Source organism: Gymnogyps californianus, chromosome 20 (assembly GCF_018139145.2).
Source record: "Gymnogyps californianus isolate 813 chromosome 20, ASM1813914v2, whole genome shotgun sequence".
Taxonomy (NCBI): Eukaryota; Metazoa; Chordata; class Aves; order Accipitriformes; family Cathartidae; genus Gymnogyps; species Gymnogyps californianus.
In genome coordinates, this window is record NC_059490.1 from 11,176,434 (window position 1) to 11,201,914 (window position 25,481).

General features: G+C 59.6%; 1 protein-coding gene across 2 annotated transcripts; it reads left to right on the plus strand.

Moving 5' to 3' along the window:
• Window positions 1-9,764: 9,764 nt before the first annotated feature.
• Window positions 9,765-18,511, plus strand: CUEDC1 (CUE domain containing 1). 2 transcript variants are annotated; one of them, XR_007767554.1, is made up of 10 exons: window positions 9,765-10,226; window positions 10,763-10,890; window positions 11,810-11,936; window positions 13,569-13,752; window positions 14,668-14,751; window positions 15,693-15,782; window positions 16,514-16,607; window positions 16,816-16,874; window positions 17,529-17,717; window positions 17,864-18,511. XR_007767554.1 is itself a non-coding variant. In XM_050909034.1 (10 exons), the coding sequence occupies exons 1-9, from the start codon at window positions 9,936-9,938 to the stop codon at window positions 17,594-17,596; spliced, it is 1,125 nt and encodes a 374-aa protein (XP_050764991.1). In that variant the 5' UTR covers window positions 9,765-9,935; the 3' UTR covers window positions 17,597-17,599; window positions 17,864-18,511. The 2 variants fall into 2 exon arrangements, 1 of the variants encoding a protein (XP_050764991.1); XM_050909034.1 differs by having other exon boundaries at window positions 17,529-17,599.
• Window positions 18,512-25,481: the final 6,970 nt, after the last annotated feature.

Below are 25,481 nucleotides of genomic sequence, written 5' to 3' on the forward strand. Positions count from 1 at the left end.
GGCACGCCAGCACGCCGGCGATGGAGCCTTGCCGCTGTCCTTGGCGTAGGAAAGCAGGGCTTGAACAGGGGGAAAATAGGCAGATCGTCTCCAGAAAATGGAGCGTGGCACGCTGCTAGATGGGTTACAGTGACATTCAGGCTCGAAGCTGTTTTTAATACTTGCCTCGGTTACGGAGTCAGTTGTAACGGTGGGTTTTTTCTTTGCCACCACGCTTTCAGGCAGCGGTTGAACGCACACGAGTGCAACCTTTGCAGCAGCCGGGGAGCTCCGGGGAGCACAGGGAGGTACCGCGGGCTGCACCGGCACCGTCCTCCGTCGGGCACAGCCCTGCCTTCGTCTCCAGGTGCCATCTGCGAGGGGACGGGGGGAAGACGGGGGGACCAGGAGCCTGGGCACAGCTCCCTGCCGGTGCTCCCCCTCGCGCCTCTGTGGAGCCGGGCTGGGCATGGCGGGGGGGGGACACGGTGGCCAGAGCCCCGGCCGATGGAGTCGGGTCGCGTGAGAGCACATGCCGGGGCCACAAGGTAGCGGTGGGGACGGGGGACGGCCTTTGGGGAGGATTCCCAGGCTCCTGAAGCCTAAACTGTTGCTTATAAAATCCTTGTGGCTTTTAACTTCCTTGGCTGGCAATTGCCACGGTCAGGCCAGTGCAAAGCAACTGGGACGGGACAGTGACGGGGTTGTACGTGAAGTAATTACGCAAACTTAAAAATAACAAAACAGAAGCAAGATGGGATATTGAAGAAGAACGTGACCTAGTTTGGTGGCCGGGCACAGCAAGTGGCCAGCGGGCGAAGGGGGCAGCGAGCAGAGCCGCTGCTTGGGGGCTCTGGGTTTCCCTCGCCACCGAGAAACAGGGCTGTGCTGGCGTGGGAGCAGACTCTGCTGCTGAGCTTGAAAGGAGACTGAGAGCTTATCCGAGCATTGGTCTGGCTTCAAATCCAGGTTAGCATCCTGTATAATTTCTGTATAAAACTGTGATGTGCTGTGGTGGAGCAGAAGGAACGGAGCAAACTCAATATTTTGGCTTTTGAGGGCTTTTCTCTCCCCCGCGAGCCCCGTCGTGCCAGCGATGGAGGAGCCTGTTCTTGAGGCTAGCAGGAGGGGCCTGAGGTATTGGCGTTAATTAAATATCTGTCCCTGGCGAGGTATAGCATTTCAAGCAGGTTCTCCTCTGCTGAGCAATGTCACCCGGCGCGAGGGAGGACAAAAGACCGGCGCAATTACAGTGTGACGCCGTGTCCCAGGACAACGAGGATACGGCAGCGCCCGAATTGTCGGCTCGGCACTTTTGCGGGATAGCTTGCATCAGCCATATGGCTTAGTGACTCATAAAAAAAAAAAAAAAAGAGAGCTCCTCCATTTGCAACTTAATTAGTCCCTTTCTTCCCCTCGGTCTTGGCTCGCAGTGATCCCGACTTGAAAGTGCGGTGCTGAGAGGCAGTGCTGGCTGAGCGGGGCTGTGGCCGGCTCCTGCCTTCGGCGCGGCGGCAGCGCAGGCTCATCCTGGGTGCCGAGGGACGGGCGACTGCACGGGGTGGCCGGTGTGCGGCCGGCGGGCATCGGGCAGGAGCCTTTTCACTGGGTTTATGCCATGCATCGCTGCCGTGCCACGGAGCAAGGCGCTGGGGAGGAGGGAGAAGCGAGGGGTCCTGCTTAGGAGGGCAGACTGGTGTCCTGCTTTACCTCTGCACCCAAAATACCCGCAGGACGGCCCTGGGGCTCCCTCGGCTTCCCTGGAGAGGCTCTGCTGGGATGTCTGCACCCGCTCGCCTTCCCGGAAGGCAGGGTAGGAGCCGACCGATGAGCAGCCCGGCAGAATCCCTGCACTTGCATGCCTGCTCGTCGGTACGGTCACATTGTCATAAAAAAGCAAAACCACAGGAAGGTGATGGCTTCGGATGCCTGCGACTCTCCTCTTTCATGCCAGCTTATTCCTGTCTGCTCATCACAATCTCCCTGTTGCTGCATCTCCCGGTCATCCCCCGTGCCGCCCTCGTCCCCTCCCCAGGGACACCTGAAGCTGCAGACACGGTGATGGAGGTGCAGGACCTTCCCGTGCGGGTCCCCCAGCATCCCCGGTGGGTTTCACCGCGTACGTGGCGTGGAAACCCAGGGGCTTTCCTCCTCCTCGGCTGTGGTTTAGTGCCCGGAGGGAAGGGGTTGCCAGCAGCCTGCACAGTGATCACCTTTAAATCTTTTTACCAGACCCTGATGGCCAGGGGCCTGTCCTGGTAAATAATTCACCGTGCCGTCAGTGAGAGTTTTACTCGACTAATTTTGTTTCCATAGAAACTCGTGCGGTCTCACTGCTCCACGGAGCCTCGGGCGAATCAATACAGGTTTTTTTTTTTCTTTTCCTTTGCACGTTAAGCGATGGCCCTTAAACCCTGACAGCAGGAGAGCAGCAGCCGGAGATGCTGGTGGCTGGGCGGCACCTCGGTGCTGCCTTCGCCTGCACCGCCTCCTGCGCTGGCCTTGGTCCGCGCTGCCTGTCCCTGCCCGTCCCTGCCCGTCCCTGCCGGGCTGCCTGGCTTCGTGGGATGCCCAGGGCTGGATCCTGCAGAGATGCTCTGCACCACCGGGCTGGGGCAGGGTAAGCCCAGTCTAATCCCAGTCCATTCCAGTCCATTTCCAGTATGTCCCTGCTACACAAAGAGCTGTAGGGGAAGGGGCTGCCTCTGCTCAAGCTCTGTCTCCATTTTTTCCCCTCCCGCCCTTTAATTTCTTTGACCCTTGACCTAAAATGGCAAATTAGCATTTGTGAATCAGCCGCGCTAATTAGCTGGGGAACGGGGCCGGCCCTGCCCCCAGCCTGAGTTCGCTTTGCCCGCTCCCCATTAGGTGCTCGCTGACCAAATCTAACCCGAAAATTGCCCGGACGTGGCTCCTCCGCGTGCCCCGACCTGGGTCCGGCCCTGGGGAGAGCCGCGCACCTTTGTCTCCGCAGGAATTTTTATTTTCTTTCACTCCCCGCTGCTTCCCGGCACTTTTGCGCCGAGCCGGGAGCACAAAGGGAGAAGAAGGGATAAGCAGTTAAAGATGGGTTCGTGTGACATATGGCGCGAGGGCTTTGCATGACAGCTGCAGCCGGCGCCGGGGGGGACGCGGCCGGGCACGGGGGTGCCTGGGCTTCCCTCCTGCGAGGCTTGAGATGGATGGGTAAACTGAGGCAGGGAGTTTGGTGATGGGCACAGGGTTTTCCCGTGGGATGGAGGCAGCGCTGGCACCCGGACCTTGCTGCTGTCCCATGCGGCTTTGCACCGGGCAGCGCTTGCTCCTCGTAGCCATTTCAAACAAGCTCTAAGCTGATTTTTCAGCTGGGACGAGCGCGTTTTGATGTTGGCGGTGAAAGCCGGAGGAGGAAAGGTTGCCGATGTTCAGCCGCCTCACAGAATAATCTTATATCAGCCTCTCTGCTTTAGGCAGCCTCTTGCATCTAATTTATTACACGTTGATACAAGATAGATTTGAATAGAGACGCAGTTAAACCATACAAAGGGATGCTGGGTTACTTTAATCGCTCACACTTGCTTGACCTATTTTTTTTTTTAAATCCCTTCCTGGAAACCTTATTTCATGTTTGAATTCCCTCAACTATTTTAGGAATGTCGTCCTACCAAGATCAAATTACCTTCAATGAAACCAGTGCAAGGCAGCCTCGCAAGGCAGGCGACTTTTTTGATTAAGATCTAGTGCTACCTCATTAATATGGGCTTAGTTTGGGGCAGGGTGGGGCTGTAAATCTGGCATGGCAAATGGGTGAAAGCCGGGGATTGGCGTGGCACACATTTGGGTGGCTCTGCCCTCGCTTGGCAGAGAGGGCTGGGGGCATCCCGGCGTGGCCGGCAGTGCCGGGACCCCCGGTGCTGGGCAGCCCCCTTGCAGGATCACGTTGCATCCCAGCACTGGCTGGGGAAAGGTGGGTGCTGCTCCGGGGGGGCGAGGGGTCCCTGGCAGAGCCCTGCCTGGCTTTCCTGTCCCAGCTGAGTGCAGCCCCCCAAGTTTGAGCTGGGTGCTGTTGGTTTGTGAGCTGGCTGGGTGCTGTGGAGGGCTGACATCTGGTCGGCTCACAAAGGGCCCTCATAAATCTGTCCGGGAGGATGGCATGGCTGGCCGCGGCCGGGCGAGCAATGGGTGCCCCAAGGCAGCAGCAGCCACCGCTTCTTCTCTTGAAATGTGGTTATCGTGCATTTCGGTGTGCAGGTCTGGCCGCAGGCTCCCCGGTAGAACCGTCAGGTGAGAGCGCTGGAGTGGTAACGCTGACGATGCCGGGCGTCGGGACCAGAATCGCTCCATGGCTCTCCCTGGTCCCCTCTCGGCAGCTCCTCTGGCTTTGAACGCTGCTCTCGGAGCCGGGAGGGGAATTTCGTTTTGCAGAGAGGTACGTGCTGTACAGGTTCTCAAACAGGGCTTGCTTCTGCTCTCCTCCCTGATTGCTTTTTACTTTGAAAAGGGCTTAAACCCAGCCGTTTTAATACATGGTAGAACAAGTATTAAAGGGGATCCTCAGGTGCTTATTTGTTTCTATGAAAAAGGATTTGCTTGCAAGCAGTTTTCCCAGGCTGCAGGCCCGGGAGGTGTGCGCGCACATCCCCTGAGGTGGACAGAAAGGTGACGGAGGGGATTTTGGAGAGACTGATAAGGCCCCATCCTGCACAACCTCAGCGTGTGCTCTGCCTTTCAGTTTGCTGGTAGACACTACTGTAATTTTTGTTCCCGAACATTTACTTTTCATCCCAATTTCAATCCTATTATAGTCACACCTGCAGCTGCCAAGCAGTCACGTTCCCGGACTTCTTGTGCCGGTATCGAGCAATCCCTTTGCAGGGGCCTGGCTGCAGGCAGCGCTTGGCAAATCTACTCCGGCCAAAGCCATTATTTCTGGTTTAACATCCCTAATTTTGAGACTTCCTCTGAGAGTCCTCCCTCCAGAAGCCGGGGCGCTGGCAGCCCTTGTCTCTAGATAATCCCGTGCATGGAAATGCCTTCTGCACTTCTGCTTCGCGCCCCGCAGCCGAGTCATTACAGGCCTGGGCTTGCAGCCGCCGCCGAGCAATGGGTGCCCTCGGCGGAGCGCTGGGCTGGGGGGAACAAGCACTCGATGGTGTCACCCCCGTCCTGGCTGCGAACTGGGGGTGGTGGCTCCGGCGTGTTTGCAGGGATGATCTACAAACACAGCGTGGCAATAGCAGGAGAAAAAGGGCTGGGCTGGTTCAGCGGTGTTTGAGCAATCCCATCTGTTGTGTGAGCTGCAGCAAACACTGGGGAAGGGAATATTCGTGTTTGCACTTGGTGCCAAGGCTCTTCCCTGAGCTGCGAGGGCTGCGAGCGATCAGTCCCAGTGCTTTTACAGCTGTTCGCTCCTCCGTTCGGGCTGCGTTCCTCGCAAAGCTGAGCAACTGTTGTTTCCAGCATGACATTAGCAGTTCGACCAACCCCCGGGATTATCCAGCTGCTCGTCTGTGCCGTTCCCGGATAGCTGACGGCTAGCTACAGGCAGCCTCCTCCGTGCCTTGCACCGTGCTTGCTCCTGGCTGGAGCTGACCCGAAGCGCCTGCAGCCTCTCGGGCTGTCCCTCAACGTGAAAAGCCCATTTCTGCGAGGTAGCGAGTGCCCTGCTACTAGGGCTGGGTGAAAACCAGCTTTGTAGAGGCAGGATGCCAGCCGGCACAGGAGGACGTGCTCCCCCAAGCTGTGCGCGCCTTATCTGCTCCCCGATGAGCGTAATTAAGGGTTTCTCCCGCGGCTGCCGAGGTCTTGTTCTTGGCTCTGGTTCAGGATAGGGCAGATCTGAATTGTGCAAGCCGTTAATGGCTCAGGCGGGAGAAAAGGCAGGGTGAACCCATGGGCTCGCAGGGGTGAGCCTCCTCCCCGAGGGCCAGCTTTTGTTTGGTCGTATGTTGTTTAAGTGGTGAGCTAACGGCAGGAGCTGGACCCAAAGGTGTGCCGGTGCCTGAGCGGAGCGTGCAGTGAGAAAGCAGCCATGGAGGTGTGCGGGAGAGCATCCTGTGCCATCCTGGCTAGGCGGTGATGGCAAAACCTGCGTGGGCATTTTCTGTGCTAGCCCCCATCCTGGAGCGTGGAGCCGCTCGGATAAAAGCTGGTGTGGAAGTGGCAACGTGGGAGCTTTTCCTGCGGGTTTGGTGGTACAGCGGCACAGCAGAAGGGCCGGCGCTGGCTCTGCGCCTGGCCCCCAGCCTGGCGTTGCGATGTCACCTGGCACTTTCTCCACTGCACAGGTCAGCACTGGGACAGCCACGACTACTGGGTGCGGAGGCGGCTCAGCCGGGAGCTGCCACCGTGTCCCCAGGGCAAGCCATGACCGGACGCTGCCCGCGCCCTGCGACTGCCGACCCTGCCGGGATGGGAGGTTTTATCCCATGCTGCTGGGGCTGGTGGGGGGCACAGGGGCAGTGCCAGCCCCACCAGGGTCCCTGCTGTCACCTCGCTGCGACCTGCGGGACGGGGACATGCGCACCCAGAGCTTGCAAAGCCTTTAAGCTCCTCCTGTGATGGGCGCAGCAGAAGGGCAAAGGATTACGCCTGTGCCCGGGTTTGGATGAATGAATAACAGCATTCAGGGTCCTTTTTCCATGATAGCAGAGCAAGAACTATTTTAAGGCAGGAAGAAAGTTGATCAGGCAACAGCTAAACGAGTCATCACAGCCTAATTTTGCAAACAGGGAGCATGAGGCAAAGAGAAGCCCAGCCCGCACGCCACCGTGCCCCGAGCGCGCCCATCCTCGCGCCTGGGCTGGCAGTAGGACACCAGCTTTCTTCTTTCCTTTTTGGGAAATCCAAAGGATTTTGCTTTTCCTGGCGTCTTCCCAGCCCCTCACTGACATCACAGAAATAAGGGCCAGAGACGTGCCGAGCCCCGTCCCCACGCTGGCGGCTGGGGGTCCCGCTGCCCTCCCTGCTGCTCACCTGAAGATGCTGATGCAGACAAGCAGGAATTGGGGAGCAGCCTGCAAATACAACTACCGTTTTATGCTTTAAATTAACTCCTGCCGATGTCGTGACTTGCTTTTCTCTGGATTTTAGCTCATGCCGGTGTAGTGGTTTGCATTTCTGTGGATTAGCAGCAGGACTTTTCAAAATGGGTTTAAAAGCCTGCATTTGCAGTGTTTTCACCGCGGTCAGCTCTGCCCGCGGCGCTGTTTGCCCACGGGGCATGCAGAGCAGCCCCGGTCTGTGCCGGGGGAACCGGCTGCACCTCGTTTTGCCGAGCACGCCCTTCACGGCAGCCTCTTGCAAGCCCTGCAGCCTCCAGGCGTATCTTAGAGGCTGGAAAGGTCCCAGCAGCGCGATCCCTCGGCGTTGTTTGAAGCCAGATGTGCAGCAGAGCCTTTTTGGCATATAAATATCTTGTCCCCGTCCCTAATTTAGTTCATCTTCTGACCGGCAGCTTTCAGTTACTCGGCGCGTTGCTGCGCTCAGTCACGCTATCCAGCGTGGGCTGCGATTTCAATGAGTTGTCCCAAACTCTCGTGTCGCGTTGACTAACGCCTTCCCCAGAACAGAGGCGTTTGCAGCAGGAGGAGCCGGTCCCTCCCCGGCAGGGCAGAGGGATTGCAGGGGGATTGCCAGCGCGTGGTGGGCTGGGGGCTTTGGCTCTGGTAAATGGGATTTCCCAGCCTTCGTGGTTACAGAGAAGACGTTAAATAGACACTCAAAGGTCAAACGCTGGGAGACAAAGACCCCCAACCACAGGCGCTTCTTGTTTTAGGATTTTTAACTAGATCTGGGGATTTCCAAGCGCATTTCCTGATTTTGGGGGCTGATTTTACTATTTGAGGTTTATGGGCTAGCATGGCATTGCTGAGCCAGTGGTTCTCTGCAGAAGCTCTCATCTTCACGTTTGGATCATGTGTGTGTTTGCAGTATATCCTATGTAACCTGTTTTTCCCCTTGATGTCCAGGCTCTTTCCCCATCCTCTTGGAGTAGCCAAATCTTTTAGGGAGTGTGTGTACCCTGTGAATGTGTTATAACTCAATTTAATATGTGACTAAACCAGCCATGCAATATTGCAATTAAAGTATAATACCAGAGGTGTGAACAATGCCGGCTTTTTGCTATGAATGAGTCATGATAGCAGAGGAGGCACCAAGAAGCAGTATTTTATTAATTGACTCCAGCAGATTTATTTGTCCTCAGTGAATAGAGCCGGGCAGGGCTGTCGGAATTGTTCCTGCTCCACTCACACAACGCTGCTCCGCGCCTGGCTGCTGGCGAGCAGGAGCCGATCCTGGGAACAGAGAGCGACTGCAGGGATGGAGACAGTTCTCGGCTGAGTGATGTGTTAAATGCTTTTTGTTAGTGAGCGTGGAACGAACTGGGGATTCCCGGTGCTGTTTGGAAATGGCCCCACGTGCCTGGCAGTGAACCTCCTGCTGCTTTTCCACGGGTCCTGTCCCGCGGGCAAAGCGAATGCCATGGGGAAGGTGGGATCCCTGCGGGTCTGTTGGTGCGTGCCTGGGGTCTCCAGCCGCCTTTCCCGCACGGAGAGGTCTGTTTGCAGCATGGGCACCCCGTGTCCCTCAGGAGCATCGGCTGGAAGGCCCCGTGGCACTGTGTTCATTCAGCCTGGGGGCTCCTGCCCTGAGCCGGGGTGCAGGGTCTGGCCAGGCGCCAGTGCCGGTGTTTGCACGGGGCTGCCGTTTGGGCTCGCTCACGGGGCTCAGCGGCATGCTAAGTCCATCTGAATACAAATGCATCCAGGATTACAAAAAAGCCAGGGAGGGAGAGCAGAGCATGCCCGCCAAGCAGGAATCATCCCCCCCCGTCTTCCGGAGGCGTCAGCAATTCCTCTGGGTACTGAGCCAGAGCAGGGCTGTCCCTGGGGATAAAAACAGGGGTTAACCAGCATTGCCAAAATGAACCTTCTTCCAGAGTTCGTGCCAAGTTTCCCAGGTTTTGCAAGTGGGTTTCACTCTCGGCAGCCTGTGGAAGCCCCTTGGAGCAGCTCGGGGCTGCGAGCCAGCATGGCAGCCGAGGCCGGGCGAGCGCTGGGGACGTGGCTGTCATGCACAGCCCCGCTACGGGCAGGGGAGAGCCCGGGTGACCTTCAGAGGTGACTGCTCCACTTAATGGCTTTGAATCTGATTATACCCTGTTTCACTAAGAAATGTACTTGGCACGTTCTTCTGAATTAAATACCATTTTAGGGACAGTTATCTTGAACTCTCTGCCTGCCGCTTAGGAACAAGCCTTTGAAAATGATATTATGGATCAAAAGTGTTCCTGGGGTAATTCTGTTTCAACAGTGGAGTTAATCCAGAACTGAATTTGGCCCTGCATTTCCAAATGAGAAGCAGTAGCTGTATAATCTGTTTATGGTTTTAAAGTGAATGTTAATCTTGGATTTGGTGGCTTTTCCCAAGGGTCGATTTGCCGTGCTGCAGAGTATTTTAGCCCCCTGCTCTGAAACTCTCTGAGCTGACTCCATTTTTTATTTAAAGAGAGATTTTACTGTGTTTATAAATACATGTCAAACCTGGAAGTGTTAAATCTGGGGAGCCCTTGGCAGTGGAAGTAATGCCATTTTTCTTACCTTGCATTTTGTTTGTGCAGCACCTGGCACAGCGCATCCGAGCTCCGGCATGCCGGCCGTGCTGCGGGGATGGGACGGTCCCACGAGGATGCGGTTGGATGGGTCGCATTGAATCAAAAGGGGGATCTCGTGGTGTCTCTGCGTGTTCTGTCCCACAGGTGACTTTCTCCCTTCTCCCCTCCGCAGGTGGGAGGATGCTGCAGCGCGCCGGGGGCTGACGCGTGGTGCCGCCGGCTGCGGGGAGCAGGACCCCCGCCGCCCGCCCATGCTCCCCACCGGCTGCCGGGGCAGTGCCCCGTGACGAGTGGCGGCAGGCGCCCACCTTGCCGCAGACGGGATCGCAGCCGCCGTGCCCCCGCGCCAGCCCGCCCCGCCATGACGAGCCTCTTCCGTCGGAGCAGCAGCAACGGCAGCTCGCGCGGCGGCTCCTCCGCCCAGGAGCTCAACAACAGCCGCCCCGCCAGGCAGGTCCGCCGGCTGGAGTTCAACCAGGCCATGGAGGACTTCAAGACCATGTTCCCCAACATGGACTACGACATCATCGAGTGCGTCTTGAGGGCCAACAACGGCGCCGTGGACGCCACCATCGACCAGCTCCTGCAGATGAACCTGGACAGCAGCGGCTGCGACGACAGCTCGGACTCGGAGGACAGCATCCCCCCCGAGGTAACCCCCGCCGGCGGCCCCCGGCACGTGGCTATGGGTAGGGGTCCCCTGCCTGCACTCCTGGCCGCCACGGCTGGCTCATCACGAGCGAGCAGCTCAGTCTCATCCTGCCTCATTTCTGCCTGGGCACGCTGCTACTTGGCTGCTGCGGGCGGGCAGAGATGTGAGTGCCCGATTCAGCTGATCTGGAGCATGCAGCCTGGCTGGTTTGTCTTGGACAGTGCTTGAGGCTTGAGCCAAAGCGCTCTCCTCCCTCCCTCCCCAAAACCCAAGAGACCCTTTTGCTGCTGTCAGAGGGTCCCCGAGGGCTGTGTGCACCCAGGGACAGGCTCACCCACCCACCTGAAATGCGGTGCCTTGAGAGCAGCACCTCCAAACCCCACCAAAAGCCCTCCCGGTGCAGGGGGACCAGTGCCGGGAGGTTGCCCCCATCCTCTCTGCAGTGGCCTTCAGCCTGTCCCGTCCCTGCTTTGCTGCCGTGCCCAGGCCGGGAGCATTTCCCCGGCTCGCCCTCACCCCGTCCTCTCGCCTTGCAGATCTTGGAGCGGACCCTGGAGCCGGACAGCTCGGATGAGGAGCCCCCTCCCGTCTACTCCCCTCCCGCCTACGAGAGCCAGGAGTTCGGCAGCCGCTACCCCCGCGCGCCGCCTACCCCGCCGCCCAGGTGAGCCCCCAGCCCTGCGCCGCGGCTGCACCGCGCCTTCTGCCCATGGTGGCTGGCAAAGCACCCTGTGCCGGCGCCCGGGGGGTCTTGCTGCGTGTCAGCTAGCCCCGGCAAGGGGCATCTGGCATCAGTTCGTTAGGGTCGGGTGAGACGAAGCCAAGGGAGATGAATGAAGCTCACAGCTGGCTAAAAAATCCCTGCGAGGCCCTAAAAAGTGAACAGCTGAGGGGCCCGGAAAGCCGCTCCGGCAGCGCGTGGAATGGCAAAAATCAGCTACCGGGGGCGGGGAACACTCGCCTCCGCTCGAAAACACCAGGTGCTGGGCGGCTGGGGCCCCGCACATCGTGGCTCTCGGCACCGGAGACCTCGGGTCGGTTTGACTTGCCGGATCGCTGAGCCCCTGGGGGTCTCTGGCCCCGCGCGGTGCGGGCTCTCCCCCGGCAGCACCGCCTCGGCCGTAGGCTTGGGGCTTGCGGGAAAGCAAGCGCCGGTGCCCTGGCCGCCTCTGTGCCAGACCCCGGGACGAAGGCGCTGCTGGCGGCGCAGGCTGGGTGTGACGTCTGGTGAGAGACGTTCATCAGCTTCGTAAGCACAATCCTGCCGTGCTGGGGCTCCCACAGGGCTGTTTGCTGGGGCTCTGAGCAAAACAGGGAGGAGAAGGGAAATCCAGCCTGCGCAGTTGTGGGGCAAGGCTTGCAAAGCAGCTCCCAAAGATTTCAGACTGGCTAGGAAAGCCTTTTGCTCTCCAGAGCTAACGCTAACACCGTGGGTTTGGGAGGCGTGCTGTGGTTTCTCGGTTCCCAGGACCGCCAGTGGAGCGGGGCAGGGGGCTGCCGGGCCGGGCTCTGTGCCCCGCTGCTGCGGCAGACGTCGGGGGGTTTCTCCCTCGCCGAAGGTGCTGTCTGTGCTTGCTCTGCAGGACGGACGTGCCGGGGCCCGGCAGCACCCCGGCACCTGGGCGCTACAGGAACTGGAACCCACCGCTCCTGGGCAACCTCCCCGAGGACTTCCTCCGCATCCTGCCCCAGCAGACCGCCGGCACACAGGTAAGGCTCGCCGCCCCTTCCAGCCTGCACCCTGACTCCACGGTGCAGCATGGAGCAGCAAACCCGGTCCTCAGCCACCCTGAGCTTGCAGCGTCAGCGCTCTGAAAGCATCTGGGTACCGGGTGTGGACTAAACCGAAAGTCGTGGAGCACTTGTTGTTGTTCAGTCTTGGCTGAAGTGAGCAAGGTGTGAAAGAGGAATCTTCCAGCAAGGCTTTGATGTTTTTCCTGCCGTTAGCCTAGCAGTTAGTGCCAGAAATGCCACTTGCAATAAGCACCTAATATTTTCAATTATTTGAAAAATCTTACCTGCTACCCTGGTGAGGAGCAGCAGGACCAGCATACGCTCTCGGGGAGAGCGGCACTGCCAGGGCACTCGGGGGCTGGTGCAGTGGAACTTGGGTGGAAAATCTAGTGCAAACCAGAGGATTTGCCCCTGGGAAATCAGAGTCCCCATGTGCTTCGTGGTGGTTTCAGAGCCACAAGGCTCGGGGTTGCGGGTGCCTTTCTGCCAACAGCGGGGCAGGCAGCGGGCAGCACCCCGTGGGGAACAAGCAGCCCCAGCACAGACAGTGCTGGGCACCCAGCTCGGCTCCGGGCACGCCACATCCCCGGGGTGTCCCTCGGCCCCTTTGCCAACACAGGAGCCAGGCCACAAATGGGGCCAGCGCCCTCCTGGCATGGCGAGGGGCTGGGGGGGTGCTGCAGGCACCCTGCCTTCCCCATGCATCAGCTTCTCCCTCTCTTTTTGGCTCCAAAGGCAGCCTGCCACGTTTTCATAAATGATTGCCCTGGAAGTTGAGCTTCGTGGGCTGTATTACCTTTCTGGGAATAGGAACAGGCCAATTCATTTGGGCTCAGGGGGAGGAGAGGAGCAGCTGCCCTTTTCTTTCCCCGGTAATTGTGTGCTTTTGCTTTTTATGGCTCTCTGAGAGCAGCTACAAATCAGACAAATATTGTAGGCGAGGATGAGGTTGCGGCTGTAGAGCGTGGCTCTGCTGCTCCCCAGGTGCGACCGCACCAGGAGGCGGGGGGAGAGCATGAGGTGCCTCGCGCAAGGACGTTTGTCAGCGGGAAATTGCAGTCTCTGCTTTTTAGAGAGGGGGAAGTAAAAGCAGCGACGCTGGCTGAGACCCTTCTCCCTCGCCTCCACACCAGGTTCTGTCTTGGCTCAACCCCACGGTTTAAAGTTAAAAATCTTTGCAAGTCTGCGCTCTGCAAAGGAGCTCTTCCGGAGGCACCGGTTCCTGCCCGTGCCACGCTGACCCCAGACCGAGAGGTCCCCGTTCCCGCATGGGATGTCCATCCCCTCCTGCCTCCTCCTCGTCCCCCTTCCCGCCGAGCAGAGGCGGTGGTTCCCTGTCCCCCTTTGTCCCCTTTGCAGCAGCACCGGCCGGGGCGCAGCCTGGCCGGGGGGGACGGTGCCCTGGGCTGTTGGGCACTGGGCGTAGGAGGGAAAGACCCCGCTGGGGAGCAGCAGTCGATGGCTGTCAGGGCTGGGGGTGCAGCGGCGTTAATGGAGGAGGAAAAGGCCGAGCTCAGCCTGAGGCGCTGCTGCAGGGAGCCTCCTACACGCGCCGGCGCAGGCACCGAGACCACCGACTGACCTCTGCCGTCTTTGCCTCCTGTCCAGGGCTCCCACGGCTGCCGGCAGGCTGTGCCGCAGGGGCTCGCCCCGCGAGGCCAGGGCTCCCTGGAGCAGGAGCGGCGGTGGAAGCAGTACCTGGAGGACGAGCGGATCGCGCTCTTCCTGCAGAACGAAGAGTTCATGAAGGAGCTCCAGAGGAACCGGGATTTCCTCCTTGCCCTGGAGAGAGGTGAGAAGCGCCTTCAGAAACCTCTGCCTCCGCTTTTCAGGTGCGTGCCCCGCCGTGACACTGGCTGCCGGCAGCATTGCCCTGCCCGTGGCATCGTGGCTCGTGCCAAAGCAGAGCCAGCACAGGATGCAGCCAGGCTGGTGGCAGGTAGTCCGGCCTGCTGACACCGGGCAGTGGGCTGCTCCCCGGGCTCCTGCTCCTGGTGCTCAGCTGCCTGCCACGAGCCTCTCCTCCCCCTGCCCACCTCTCTGCGGTGTCTCTGGCAAAGCCCAGCAAAATCCATAGCAAGGAGCCTTGGAAATGCTCTCTGAGCCCAGCCCGGCCAGTGTGCCCTCCCTGGCTGTGTGCCCTCCCCAGGTGCTGGCAGGGCCTGAACTGGAGAGCAGTTTTGCCATGATTGCTCCTTCCCTGTCACCATGCTCCTTCCCGGCGAGCCGGCAGCCGGCTGCTCACCCGGCGCCATGGGGAGGACTTGAGGGTGTCGAAGGTTTTGCTGCCGCTGAGCAAAGAGCTACCCTTCCCCTCCCTCACGCTGCCGCCGGCTCCGAGCCCCCCAGCCGAGGGGCCATCTCCCTCAGAGGTCTCGCTGGTGATTTGCAGGGTCCTGGCAGCACCTTCACTGCAGGGCTTGCCCCCGGCCGCCGCCGCGGCTGGAAAACCACCGGTGTGCTCACTTGCGTGCTTGCAGCGGGCAGGCGGTTCCTCTGCTGTGGTGAGAGGAGCGCTCCCGCCTGCTGTTGTGGGCTCCCACCGGAGTGCTTGTGGTCACCGTGCTGAAGCGAAGGCTGAGCTCCCTCCCTTGCCATCAGCCCGTCCCTCTGCAGCCGTGGTGGCCGTGAGGGGAGAGCGGAGCAGAGCCGTGTGCGCTGCCTCGAGGGTCTGATCGAGCCGGGCACCGGGCTTTTTGTTTTTCAGATCGATTGAAATACGAATCAAAAAAATCCAAGTCAACCAGTGTTGCTGTCAGCAACGACTTTGGTTTCTCCTCCGTAATATCAGGTAACTTTCAAGATGCACGTGAGCATCGCCTCTCAGCAGTGGGATGTCCCGCAGCTCCGGTGTTCCCAGCCCTCTGCCCAGCTGCCTCCGAAGTGGCTGCGGGGGGAGGAAGCTCCCTGCTGCCCCCCCCCCCAGCACAGGAGAGGAGCTGGTGGGTGATGGGGATGGGTGCTGCTGCCCTCCCTGCCCTCCTCACGTGGAGGATTGTGCCTGGGAGACATAATGACTGTTCCCGGGTAATCCTGATTAACCTCTGGGAGCAGAGCAGCTGCCCAGGGTCAGAATTAGAGCTGGTGTCTGTCGATGGCCCCGTGCGGGGGCAGGCGAGACGCAGCGGCTGGGTGGCATGGCAGAGCTCCGGCTGGGTGCACGGCGCTTCGAAGGCACCCAGACCTGGGGAAGGGGCACGGGTGCAGGCGGGCACGAGGATACGGCTGTTGGGGTCTGTGGTCCACCTGACCGAGTCGCTGCGCTGCCTGAACTTCTGCTCCTGATCTGGTGGCCCTGCCGTCCCGGGTACTGAGCAAGGGCACGATCTAATGCCCAGAGTGCAATTAGTGCCCCGGGGTAATTTGGGGCTGCTGTCCCTGGAGCAGCACAGAGGGAGGCCTCCTGCTCTGCAGCGGTGCTGGTGGTGGGACTGAGCCGCCGCTCACCCCACGTCCGCTCGCAGGCGGCTCAAGGTGAGCAGCCCCGCAGGGCTGAGGGTGTGCTGCAAGCCGACGTCTCTGCACCCACGCTCTCAGGGGTTATATCCGCAGAGAGTCCCCGTCCGGAGCCAGCCTCGGTGTGCCAGTGTCCTCATCCTGCCTGCTCTTGTTCAGCTCTGCTTGTGGCAGGGCTGCGTTTCGCTAGCGCTGGAATTGGGTCATGGAAATGATTTGTCTCGAGCCTCCCCTCGCCGCGCACGCACTCCCGGTGACCAGATGTTTGCCTTCCAGGTGACGTAGCCCCCTCTGTAACCAGCGAGGCCGGCAGTGCCGTGTCTGACGATGCCTTATTCAGAGACAAATTGAAACACATGGGAAAATGTGAGTCGGTTTGCAGGCTCCGTGTTGGCAGTGGGATGCCTGCAAGGGCTGGAGGGGAGGTGGGAGCGGGGCAGGCCGGGGAAGAGCCGGCAGCATTGTGTCCGCTCTGCTCCTGTGCCGCACGCCGGGGCTGGGCACCGGCACAATGGACGGGAGACGGAGACCTGGGTTTTGATGCCCCAGCTCTGCACTGCCCGTCTGTCCCCGGTGCACGTGTGGGTTGTGGCGTGAGTCAAGGATGCAGCTGGTGTTGGGGAGTAGAGGAATTTCTGGGCAGGGTTTGTGTGGATCGTAGAAAAGCAAGCCGAGGGTTTGCTGTAACTCTCCCTTTTCCAATCCTTTCCTCTTAGCAAGTCACAGCCTGCTTCTCCCGTTGCAAAATAGAGCAAGGTCTTTGGGCAGCTTGAGTCGGGCTGCAGCCAGCTGAGACACTGGGGGGAACGTGGGTCAGTCGTGGGTAGGGAAGTTCAGGAAAATCCCAGTGAAAGGGTAAAAACATCAGCACCTCCCGCCAGGGACCAACGTGTCCCTGTTGGTTGCAGGACCCGGCTCTCCGAGCCTGGCAGCCTTGTGTGGCCCTGGTGTTTCCAGGCAAACCCAGGGTATTGCCGTGGGGCATCGGGGCGTGGGTGACTCTCGCACCGCTGGCCCTGGCTGTCTCCTCCCCATCGCCCGTGGAAGCTTTGGGAAGGGTTTTGGGGTGCGACTCTCACCCAGCTGCTTCCTTTCAGCCACGCGCAAGAAGCTGTTTGAACTCGCCAGAGCCTTCTCCGAGAAGACAAAGATGAGGAAATCAAAAAGAAAACACTTGTTGAAGCACCAGGTGTATCCTAAAAGGGGCTGGGGAGCTGCGGGAGGGTGCGGGGCTGTTGGAGCAGCCTTGCTCTGGTGCTCCCAGGGACTCCCCAAGGCTGTGGTCTGGCCGGAGCCTCCCGGCTGCCTCTCGCGGCTGGGCCGTGGGCTGGGAAGGGCGATTGTGGTACCGTGGCCACATCCCGGCCCCACGACTGGTTTTCCTTAGCAGAGGGTGCAGGCTGGGGACGGCGGCTTCCACGGCAAATCTTCTCGATGACGTCGAAGGACATTCATGCGGTAAGAAATGGCGTGCCGTGCCATGCTGTGCTGTGTGCGCTGTGCTCAGCATGGCTAGCTGGGGTCCTGCGGTGCCTGGCCCCGTCCTGCCCCACGCCATCGCTCTGCTGGAGATGGCTCCCATCGGGTCCGTGCCAGGGCATGGCCATCCATGCTACGGGCTCGCCCCTGGTCCCATGCGGCTCTCCTGTGAGCGTGCGCTTGCTGGGGTGACCGGGGATGGGATCTCTTTTGGGGAGCCTCGAGGGTTTGCAGCTGGGCTGTGCAGCCCTGCAGGATGCGTAGCCCGGGGTTGGGGCACAGTCCTGGCAAATCTGTTGTCAGCCGGATTTGCACAGCAGCAGGTCTTGGCAGTGGGTTTTGTGCCAGCCCAGACCACCTCGGGGCTGGCTCAGGCACGACTGCATGGCAGAAATGCCCCTGTGGGCCAAAACCTGCTTCCAGTGTTCTCAGGAGTGTTCTGGCAGAGAGTCCCCGTGTCCCAGTCCCTGGGAATTATCTGTCTGGGCGAGGAAATCCCTGCCCCGGGGCAGGGGCCGGGCTGCCTCCCCACTGGGGCACCTTGGTGGGGCAGGGACCATGGCACGGTGGCCAGCATCCCGGCGCGGAAGTGGCTGCAGCCCCCGACAGCCCCCGCCTGCCTCTGCCTTTCAGATGAAGACTTCCAAGCGCGGAGGCAGCAGCTCCGTGAGGAGGAGGAGACGCTGAAGGAAGGGCAGTAAATGGTGAGAGGCTCCTGGGGATGAACGCTTCCCGGTGAGCACGCGAACGGCCCTGCCCATCCGTCCATCCTGGCTGGAGGAGGGAGCTGGGTGCTCTGGGTCAGGTCCAGAGCGTGTCCGGGTAGGGACAAGCCCTGTCAGCAGCTGTGGGTGCTGCAGCCAGTAACAGCCCTGGGTGCCGCGATGGGCCAGTGCCGGCGACAGCCACGGTGCGGCTCAAGCTGAGCATGCACCGTTCTCTTTCCCTCCCATTCTCCTCCCCTCCAGGTCCCAGCACTGGGGTTTATTGCTGGCACAGAATGTGCACAAGGCTTCATAAGAAGATGGCTGAAAAAGGAAAAAAAAAAAACCACCCAACAAATAACCCAGTTTTTTGGCTGTTCCCCCTCTGCTGTTGTACTCCTCTGAAGTACAAGTGTTGAAGTGAGGCACAATGTTTTCTTACCAGCGGTTTGAAAACAACTTCTCCTATCTAGCAAATCAGCCAAAAAGGAAAAAAAAAAAGGAAAAAAAAGTCGGCAGCTGATGTGAGCTGCTGTGGAGGAGCCAGTGGAGCTCAGACTTGGGAGGAGCAGCATCCCGCCTGCTCTCTCGGTCCAAGTGGCGTCGCAGGAGGAATGAAAATCAGTTGTACTAACGAGGATGCATTCACATGTGGGATCTGCTTGGCTGGAGCACTCCTGAACATATCTCTGTAGCAATCTGATGTAACTTTACTCTGCGCACACAGGAAAAAAAAAAACACCACGTGAGAAAGAACCTAACAGCCGTTGTCTACTACTGCTAGTAGTAATGAGCAGAGATTCAGATCAGGTAATAGTCAAATAATATAAATTGTTTATAAAAGGAAAGGCCTTCTTTTCCTAGGCGTTTCACTTTGAATTAAACCTTTGCCTTCGGCATTGCTAAAACTGCCTTGAAGTATGGACGCTTTGTGCCGCCGCAGGGCAGGACGGCGGGGCAGCACCAAGGGCTGGATTTCGCATCGGTTTAACCCTCACTGCCGAAGCAGGACATGTCCCGCCGGGTGCGGTGTGCCGGTGGTGGTCCCGGCTGCCGAGCAGGGCGCTCGGCGGCTCCAGGGATGCCTCCCGCCGTAGGTAAGGTGCAAAGCCCGAGCCGGGAGGTTTGCAGCTGAGGCTGGCGGAGGTGTTTTTGGCACAGAGAGTTTGCACAAGGGCTTGCGAGCGCTGCCAGGTTTGGTGCGGGGCCGGGGCTGGCCCGGTGGCAGGAGCAGAGCACCCTTCCTTGTGCCCACCCCGGGGGCTCGTTTTGCCGGGGAGCACGGCAGAGGGCTGGGGGGCTGGCAGGCAGCGCTTGAATCATTGCAGCTTTCAGAGATGCTGTCAGGCTAAAAATAATTACGTAAACAAATTCCTTGTCTGTGTAAGTAATGAGTGATGAGCGTAAAGTCAGAAATCGCTCCCGCCAGCACATTTTCTTCTCCTTTATCGGCATAATCTGTTTACTGCTAAATGCAGGAGGTGGCTATAGACATGCCTGTTTCACTTTCTGGCTCCTGCGAACCAGCACAAATGTTGCAAGATTGGAGCTGCGAAGGTGGCAGACGCAGAAACCCCAGCCATCAAACACACACACGCAACTGTTTTCCCTGCCTCTCCGCGGGGTTTGGTAACAAAAGCCCACATTGCAGGCGCTGGCTCCCGACAGGCTCCTTTTCAAACCCGCCCGGAGCCCGCATGCCTTTGAAGTGGACGCCAAGATTTCTTTCCCCGCGAGCGGCGCAGCCGGTGCACCTGTTGAGCGCCGCTGCCGTCACCCTCGCAGCCGCGGTGGGGATCGGTGGGGACCCATGTGCTTCACCCTGGTCCCTGGCCAGGGCCGGGGCTGCTTTGAACTCTGTGGGGCTGCAGGGTCTGGGTAACGTCCCATTAGCACAAACGAAGCGCTCCCAGCAGCACCGGGGCTCGGCCAAAGCCCGGGGTGGCGAGGGAGAGGGCAGGATGCACTGGGCTGGAAGCGTCCCGAGACGCGTGAGCTTTGGGTTCCTAAAATCAAAGCAGCAGAAGATCCACCCCACTGAGCCGATCCCGGTTTTGGTGTCTGCTCCTTTCCTGTTGAAGGAAGGATTGAGGAGCATCGCTTGAGTCGTGGCAGCCCGACCGACGGGTTAGAGCTGTCCCAAGCCACGCTGGCCTTGCCTCGACACGTGCAGGCTCCAAGCTCGCCCTGTTCCCTGCCATGCCTGGCTGTCGGGTGGAGGGAGGTGCTGGAGAGGCACAGCGTGCTTTGCACCGGGCTGCTCTGCACCGCGTGGGGTACGATGGGTGACTGGAGGGGTGTGTGTCGCCGCCTGGCTCGGGGTGCAAGCGTGGCTGCGGGTGCAAGGGGCTAAGTGTGAAGCTGGGGCTTTGTTGTTGGGAACAGAAGGTCCTTTAGTCCCTGGGTGGGACTTTCATTCCCAGCCTGAGACTGGTGGAGAGAGAGGAGGGGCTCCTTTCCTATCCTCTGCTGGCTCTGGGGTCCGTAGGAGGCTGCCGTTACTCCCTCCCAGTCCAAAGCAGCTCTCTGCATATTTGGAAGAAAATCAAGCTTGGAACTGGATCAGCTTGTCAATGTTCCAGCGCCTCTTAGCTACCGAGGGCTTAACTTTCAGTGAAGTTTCCATGAACGCAGGAAGCACCAACAGGCAGTTGGGCAGGAGCTCAAGCTCTTGCAGGAAGGAAATTCTGCTTCTCCCAGCCAAGGAGGTTGTTACAGGAGAGCTGGTCTGGTGCGCGGGGAGGAGAGGCAGCGAAGCACGCAATCGTGCCCAGGCGCTTGCAGCATGTCTTCCCGCTGCTGAGCCCTTGGAGGGTTTGCTGTGCTCCTCGTCCTTGCTGGAGGACGGGCTGCGTTGCGCCGTGGCTGCGGAGGATCGCGTTGAGCTCTCTTTGGCAGTCTAGTGCTGGGCAAGCCACGTTTCGCATCACGTCACAGGTCAGTCCTGCTGGAACCGCTGGCTTTAACAGCAGCAAGTGGCGTAGTGGTAAATGCCGCTGTTCTTCCTCTCCCGTCTGCTCAGCCTGCACATTAGTTGACACGTTGCCTCCGAGTTGTCTTTGTAACCCAGCCGTAGTTTGCTGGTGGAGAGGAGCCCAGAGGCAGCAGGCTGCCTCTGCTTTTGCTTCGGGATGGTCTGGCAGAGCACGTCCCTGAGGCATCTGGCATCCTCGGCTCCCTGAGATGCTAGCCGGGACCCGCTGGAGCCCGCGCAGGGCTACCTGCCAGGGAGCAGGGCTGCAGTCCTGTGAGAAAATGGGGAGAGGAAGGGCAGCTTGGGGGGTGCGAGCTGGAGCGCGGGGACGGCGGGGAGGGGACGGGTGTCACTGTGCAACCTCCGCTCGCTGCACGTGGTGGGTGCGAAGCCCCCGGCCTCGCTGGCTCTACCCTGCCAGCAAAGGTTTTGTGTTGGGTGGGTCCGGCACCATGCGCTAACCACGAAGGGTCCTGCACCGAAAGCGGGCACCGTACCCCTGAGCGCACAGGGTTGGCAGCGGGCTGGCAGCGTACGCTTCGCAGGGGCTTGGGGATGTCTTTGCTAACACGGTCTAACAACTTGCCCTTAAATATCCTAGGCTATCCAAAGCCTCTCTGAATGATGTCACTCTGTAGCCATTTCAAAATATCTTGGAGACACAAAGCATCATTTTAATGGATGATGAAGAGTGATTATTTTTATGTCCTTTAAAAAAAATAAATCAGGTCTAATGAGTAGAAAGGCCACTAAAACTGGCTTGGAAGCCAAAATGCATTTCTTACATAAAAAGGTACAATTCTCAGTGAGGTTTGTATCACTTCTATACAAAATGGTTTAAAAAGAACAAAACAAAAAGATCTGTGACGTTTGTGAGTGTTGCTATTTTAGAATTTATTTCCATAAGTGATTTTTTTTCTTAAAGATGTTTAATAGCAATTCATATAATAAAGTCCTGTTGTACTCTTAACACTCAGGTGTATTTTGCTTTTTTTGCTCCCATTTCTTTGCAGGGGGAAAAAGAAAGAAATCGGGGTGGGGAGGGAAATGCCAGCTCTAGCCCAGCTCTAGCTGTGCCCCTCACGGCTGCAGATGCCCAAAAGCCGCCCTGGCTCATTGCCACTCTGGCTCGTTGCCTCCCTGCTCATGTTGGTGCAGAATTTGCATCCGACAATCTTCTCGAGAAAGCCTGCGCTGTGGGAGACCCATCGCTGGTGAGCTGCTGTCTCCATCCAGGAGCAATTCCTGCTTCCACCCGGCAGGACGTTTGGTTCAGGTGCAGGTCCCCTCCGGTGCTTGTTGTGGGAGAGTGTGAGAAGAGCACTGGGAGCTCACGGCAAGCGAGCGGCAGCGAGAGCCCAGGATTCGGGGAAAGCCCTGGCACAGCTGAGGATGCTCTGGGGATACCCCATCCCCGTTCCTCCCCGCTTCACCTCGGCAGGCGAAGCAACGCCACCCCGAAGCACGGTGGGCGCGTGGGGCACCCACCGCTCCCCTCTGCCGTCCCCACACTGGGGTTTCAGCCGGGGTCCCAACACAAAGGGCTCCACCGGGGTCAGAGGCTGCGAGGGTGGGCTCTGCACCGGGGAAACCGTCCTGGCACCCAGCGTGCTGGGGAGCAGAACTGCCGAGCCCATGCTGGCGGGGGGGCTGTGCCGGCGGGTCCCTATGGAAGCTGCCAGCATGCCCGTGGCCAGCTACGCGTGCGGGGACTTGTCTTTCAGGAAAGAGCGGAAAAAGAAAAATGCTGTGGCTTACCCGCTTCATTCTGAAAATAACAAGTCTCTCGGGGATGGGGCATGTGAGTTTTCTTTAAACTGTTTCATTAGCTATCGCACAGCAACTCCTCCGCGTCTGTCAAGGAGGCAGTCTGGCTCCTTCGCGTTGTCTCCTGGCGGAATGGAAATACGTTATTATAATGAATTATTTCTGAAATACATGTTATTCATCTCCAGCCCTGCACATTTCCGCACCGTGCCGAGCTGGCAGCATCGCCGGGTCTGCAAAGTTGGAGAGCGCGGAGCTGGACGGTGTTGGTCGCATTGCTCCCACATGGGCTGGTCCCAGCATCACTCCCGTAGGGAATTGCCTGCTCAACGCTGGGCTTGGCTTCCCCTTCCTTTCGTGTTCCCTGCAACAGGCTGGAGGAGGAAAACTTTTGGTGAGAAACTCCTCGGAGGCTCAAAAAGCAGCACATGGACCCAAAGACGAGGGGGGTCTATGCCAGGCGTGAGGGAAGGGCAGGTGCCTGTCAAGCCCCACTTACAGGAGCTGGCCTGCTGCGTCCCCAGCCAGCAACCAAAACCTCGGTCTCAAGCCCTTCATTTTGGGGAGGAGTAGGACTTTTGGCCTGTCCAAGCTGTCCTGTCCTTGAGAAATACCCCCCCGGGCAGCCTTAGCAAGGCAGCGTCTCGCCGGAGGGGCCGTGAACCACGGGGACTGCTCCCCTTGCCGTGGGCAGCCCGTGACTCGCAGGAGGAGGGTTATTTCCCGAGGCTGTGGGGCATGGCGCTTTGTGATCAGCCCCGGGTGGCAGCGGCAGGGGCGGGGGGCATGTGGAGCATCCCCCTCGCTTGCAGGGACAGGGCCGTGCGCCTGCAAGGGACGGGGCCGGAGTCTGCTTGCCCTGAGCCAGCTGTCCGGGAGCAGCTTTCAGTTGCTGGCAGGATTAGAGCTTCCCAGCCTCACGTGTGGCTTGGAAACCTTCCCTGTGAAAGAAGATGCTGGAAAAAGTCAAGGCATTCTTGCCTTAAATGTCAAAAGCATCGAAATGCTGGAGAAACCCTGGATGTTGCCTTCCTGCGGCAGCCAAGCAAGCTGTCGCGAGCCCGTGGGGGAGCCAGGGCTTTTTCAAAGAGCTGAAAAGACGGGGGCCTGCCCAGTCCTTTGAGCAGCTCAGATGCAGCCCTGGAGCAGTCCCAGCAACTCCCTTTTGAATTCTTCTGCTCTACGGGGGCAAGGGTTTTTCTTTCAAAACCGTGTTTTAAGAAAACCAGCAGCTGAGAAAAGCCCAGGACTGAAACCCGTGGTCAGATGACGATGAATGCTAGAGGTGTTTTAGACTGGCATCGAGTACCTGCTGGCAGTCAGTCTGTGGTGGAAATTTACTGCCCCCTTCCTTCCCAAGGCTGGAAGATGGAAGGAGGAATGTATTTTTTTTCCCCATCAGCTCATTCCCAAGCTAAGGGCTGCACCTAGTGACCAGGCACCGCTCGCTGCCACGCACTTCTCCCAAGTCGGGCTGGTGGAAACACTGACTGGGGGAAGGCTGTTTACACAGGGCAGAGAGCCTGGGCGTAGCTGCTGGATTTTATAAATCAAGGTAAAAAATACAGACTGGAGCTGTGTGCTGGGCAGCCAGGCACCATCTGCTGCCACCTCCTGGGCCCAGCAAGCAGTGCTGGGGCTGGCCAAGGCAGGATCAGGCCATGGTGCAACCCCTGGACAGGGCTTGTGCAAACCATGGCGGCAAATCCCACCGTTTGCTCTCCATCTGGGTGAGAGACCCAACACCAAAACACAACCGGGGCGAGACCGATCCTCCCTGCATCCTGCTGCCGGTGATGGTTTGCAGCCCAGTGTCACCATCGGTCCCCAAGCTCCTTGGCTGCCATGGGGACATAGCGGTGCTTAGCTTGAGGGACAGCAGACAAGGGAGGTGTAAAGCGTGACGGGTGGAGAAGACAAGCCCCAGCCTCTGGGGACGTCACTCCCGCCGTACGGAGAGAAACGACTTCACTGAGGAGGCGCAGGCGCAGCATGCAACGGCAACCTCCGACATGTCCCCTCCTCGTGGGACCGGCCAGCGTGGGTGACAGCAGCTCCTCCTTTCCTTGGGACCGTGTCCCTCGTCCGGGACAGCTGTCCTCCCCCGTCACCCGCAGCAGCCAGCCGAGGCTGGCAGCGGGGCAGCCCCGACGGCTCCGTCCGAAACCGGAGACAGCAGCCAGGCCGCCCTGCCGGGGTCCGCACGTGTTCGGCGAGCGTAATGGGGTGACAACTGCTGCCTTCGGCGGCTGGGCTTTATCCGCCTTCTTGGTTTGCTGGCGCTCACAGCCCTAAGGCCCGGGGCGGGGGGCTTTAGGGAAGCACAACTGGTGTCATCTTATTCCAGGGCTGGTGCTAAGGAGAACCCTGGTATTTTTGGACGTGGCCTTTCCTTTTGGCCTGTCCACAGCACCTCCTGGAGGGCTGCGACCCCAAACCCTGCTGCTGCACCCCCTCACACCTTCCCCCCTCCACCAGGCCCCCGGAGCTGCGCTCTGGCCCGGAGGAGCGGGTGTTATTTGGCAGCAGAGGATGGATGCTCGGAGCTGCTGGTGGTGCGAGTGTGTCCGAAGGCTGGGCTGGGGGTGAAGGCGAGGGATTTAGTGGTGGGTGCCGGGGTCAGGCCCCGTGCTCCCCGGCCCTTGCTCTCCCCTGGCATTTAATGCGGCAGCGGCGGCTGGTTTTGTGAGGGGAGCTGCTTCTGTCCTAACGCAAGGGCACCGGCTTCCCCAGCTGCTCGGGGACAGACCCGAGCCCTCGGTGGGGGCAAGGCCCGGGCTGGGGGGGGGGTGTCCCCGTGCTGCCGCCGCCTTCATCTCTTCAGGTGCACGACATGGTGGCAGAGGCCTCCTGAGGAGATGTGGCTTTCCACAGGCCTCGGGACTCCTGGTCCTCACCGTGCTGGGGCTGAGGCGGGTGAGGGCGGCCGCCCTGCCCGGACAGACCCGGCCCCGCCGGGAGCCCCGTCCTCGGGCCTGGCACCGTTGTCTCCTGAGGGGAGACCAGCCCCATGGAAAAGGCTCCCATCTCGGTGTCCCTCAGCCTCCCCAGGACACACGGCCGGGCTGCGAGGGAGGCGGGAAGGCTGCGCTGCTCAGCCGGGGCGGCGGGCCACGGCCCCGCGTGTTCGCGTTAGGGCAG

Excerpts from the sequence above, each read along its gene's own strand:
- CUEDC1 (XM_050909034.1), top strand. The coding sequence starts at position 9,936 with ATGACGAGCCTCTTCCGTCGGAGCAGCAGCAACGGCAGCTCGCGCGGC. Across the intron at positions 10,891-11,809 it reads CCGCCTACCCCGCCGCCCAG|GACGGACGTGCCGGGGCCCG; the intron begins GTGAGCCCCCAG and ends CTTGCTCTGCAG. Across the intron at positions 14,752-15,692 it reads TTTCTCCTCCGTAATATCAG|GTGACGTAGCCCCCTCTGTA; the intron begins GTAACTTTCAAG and ends TTTGCCTTCCAG.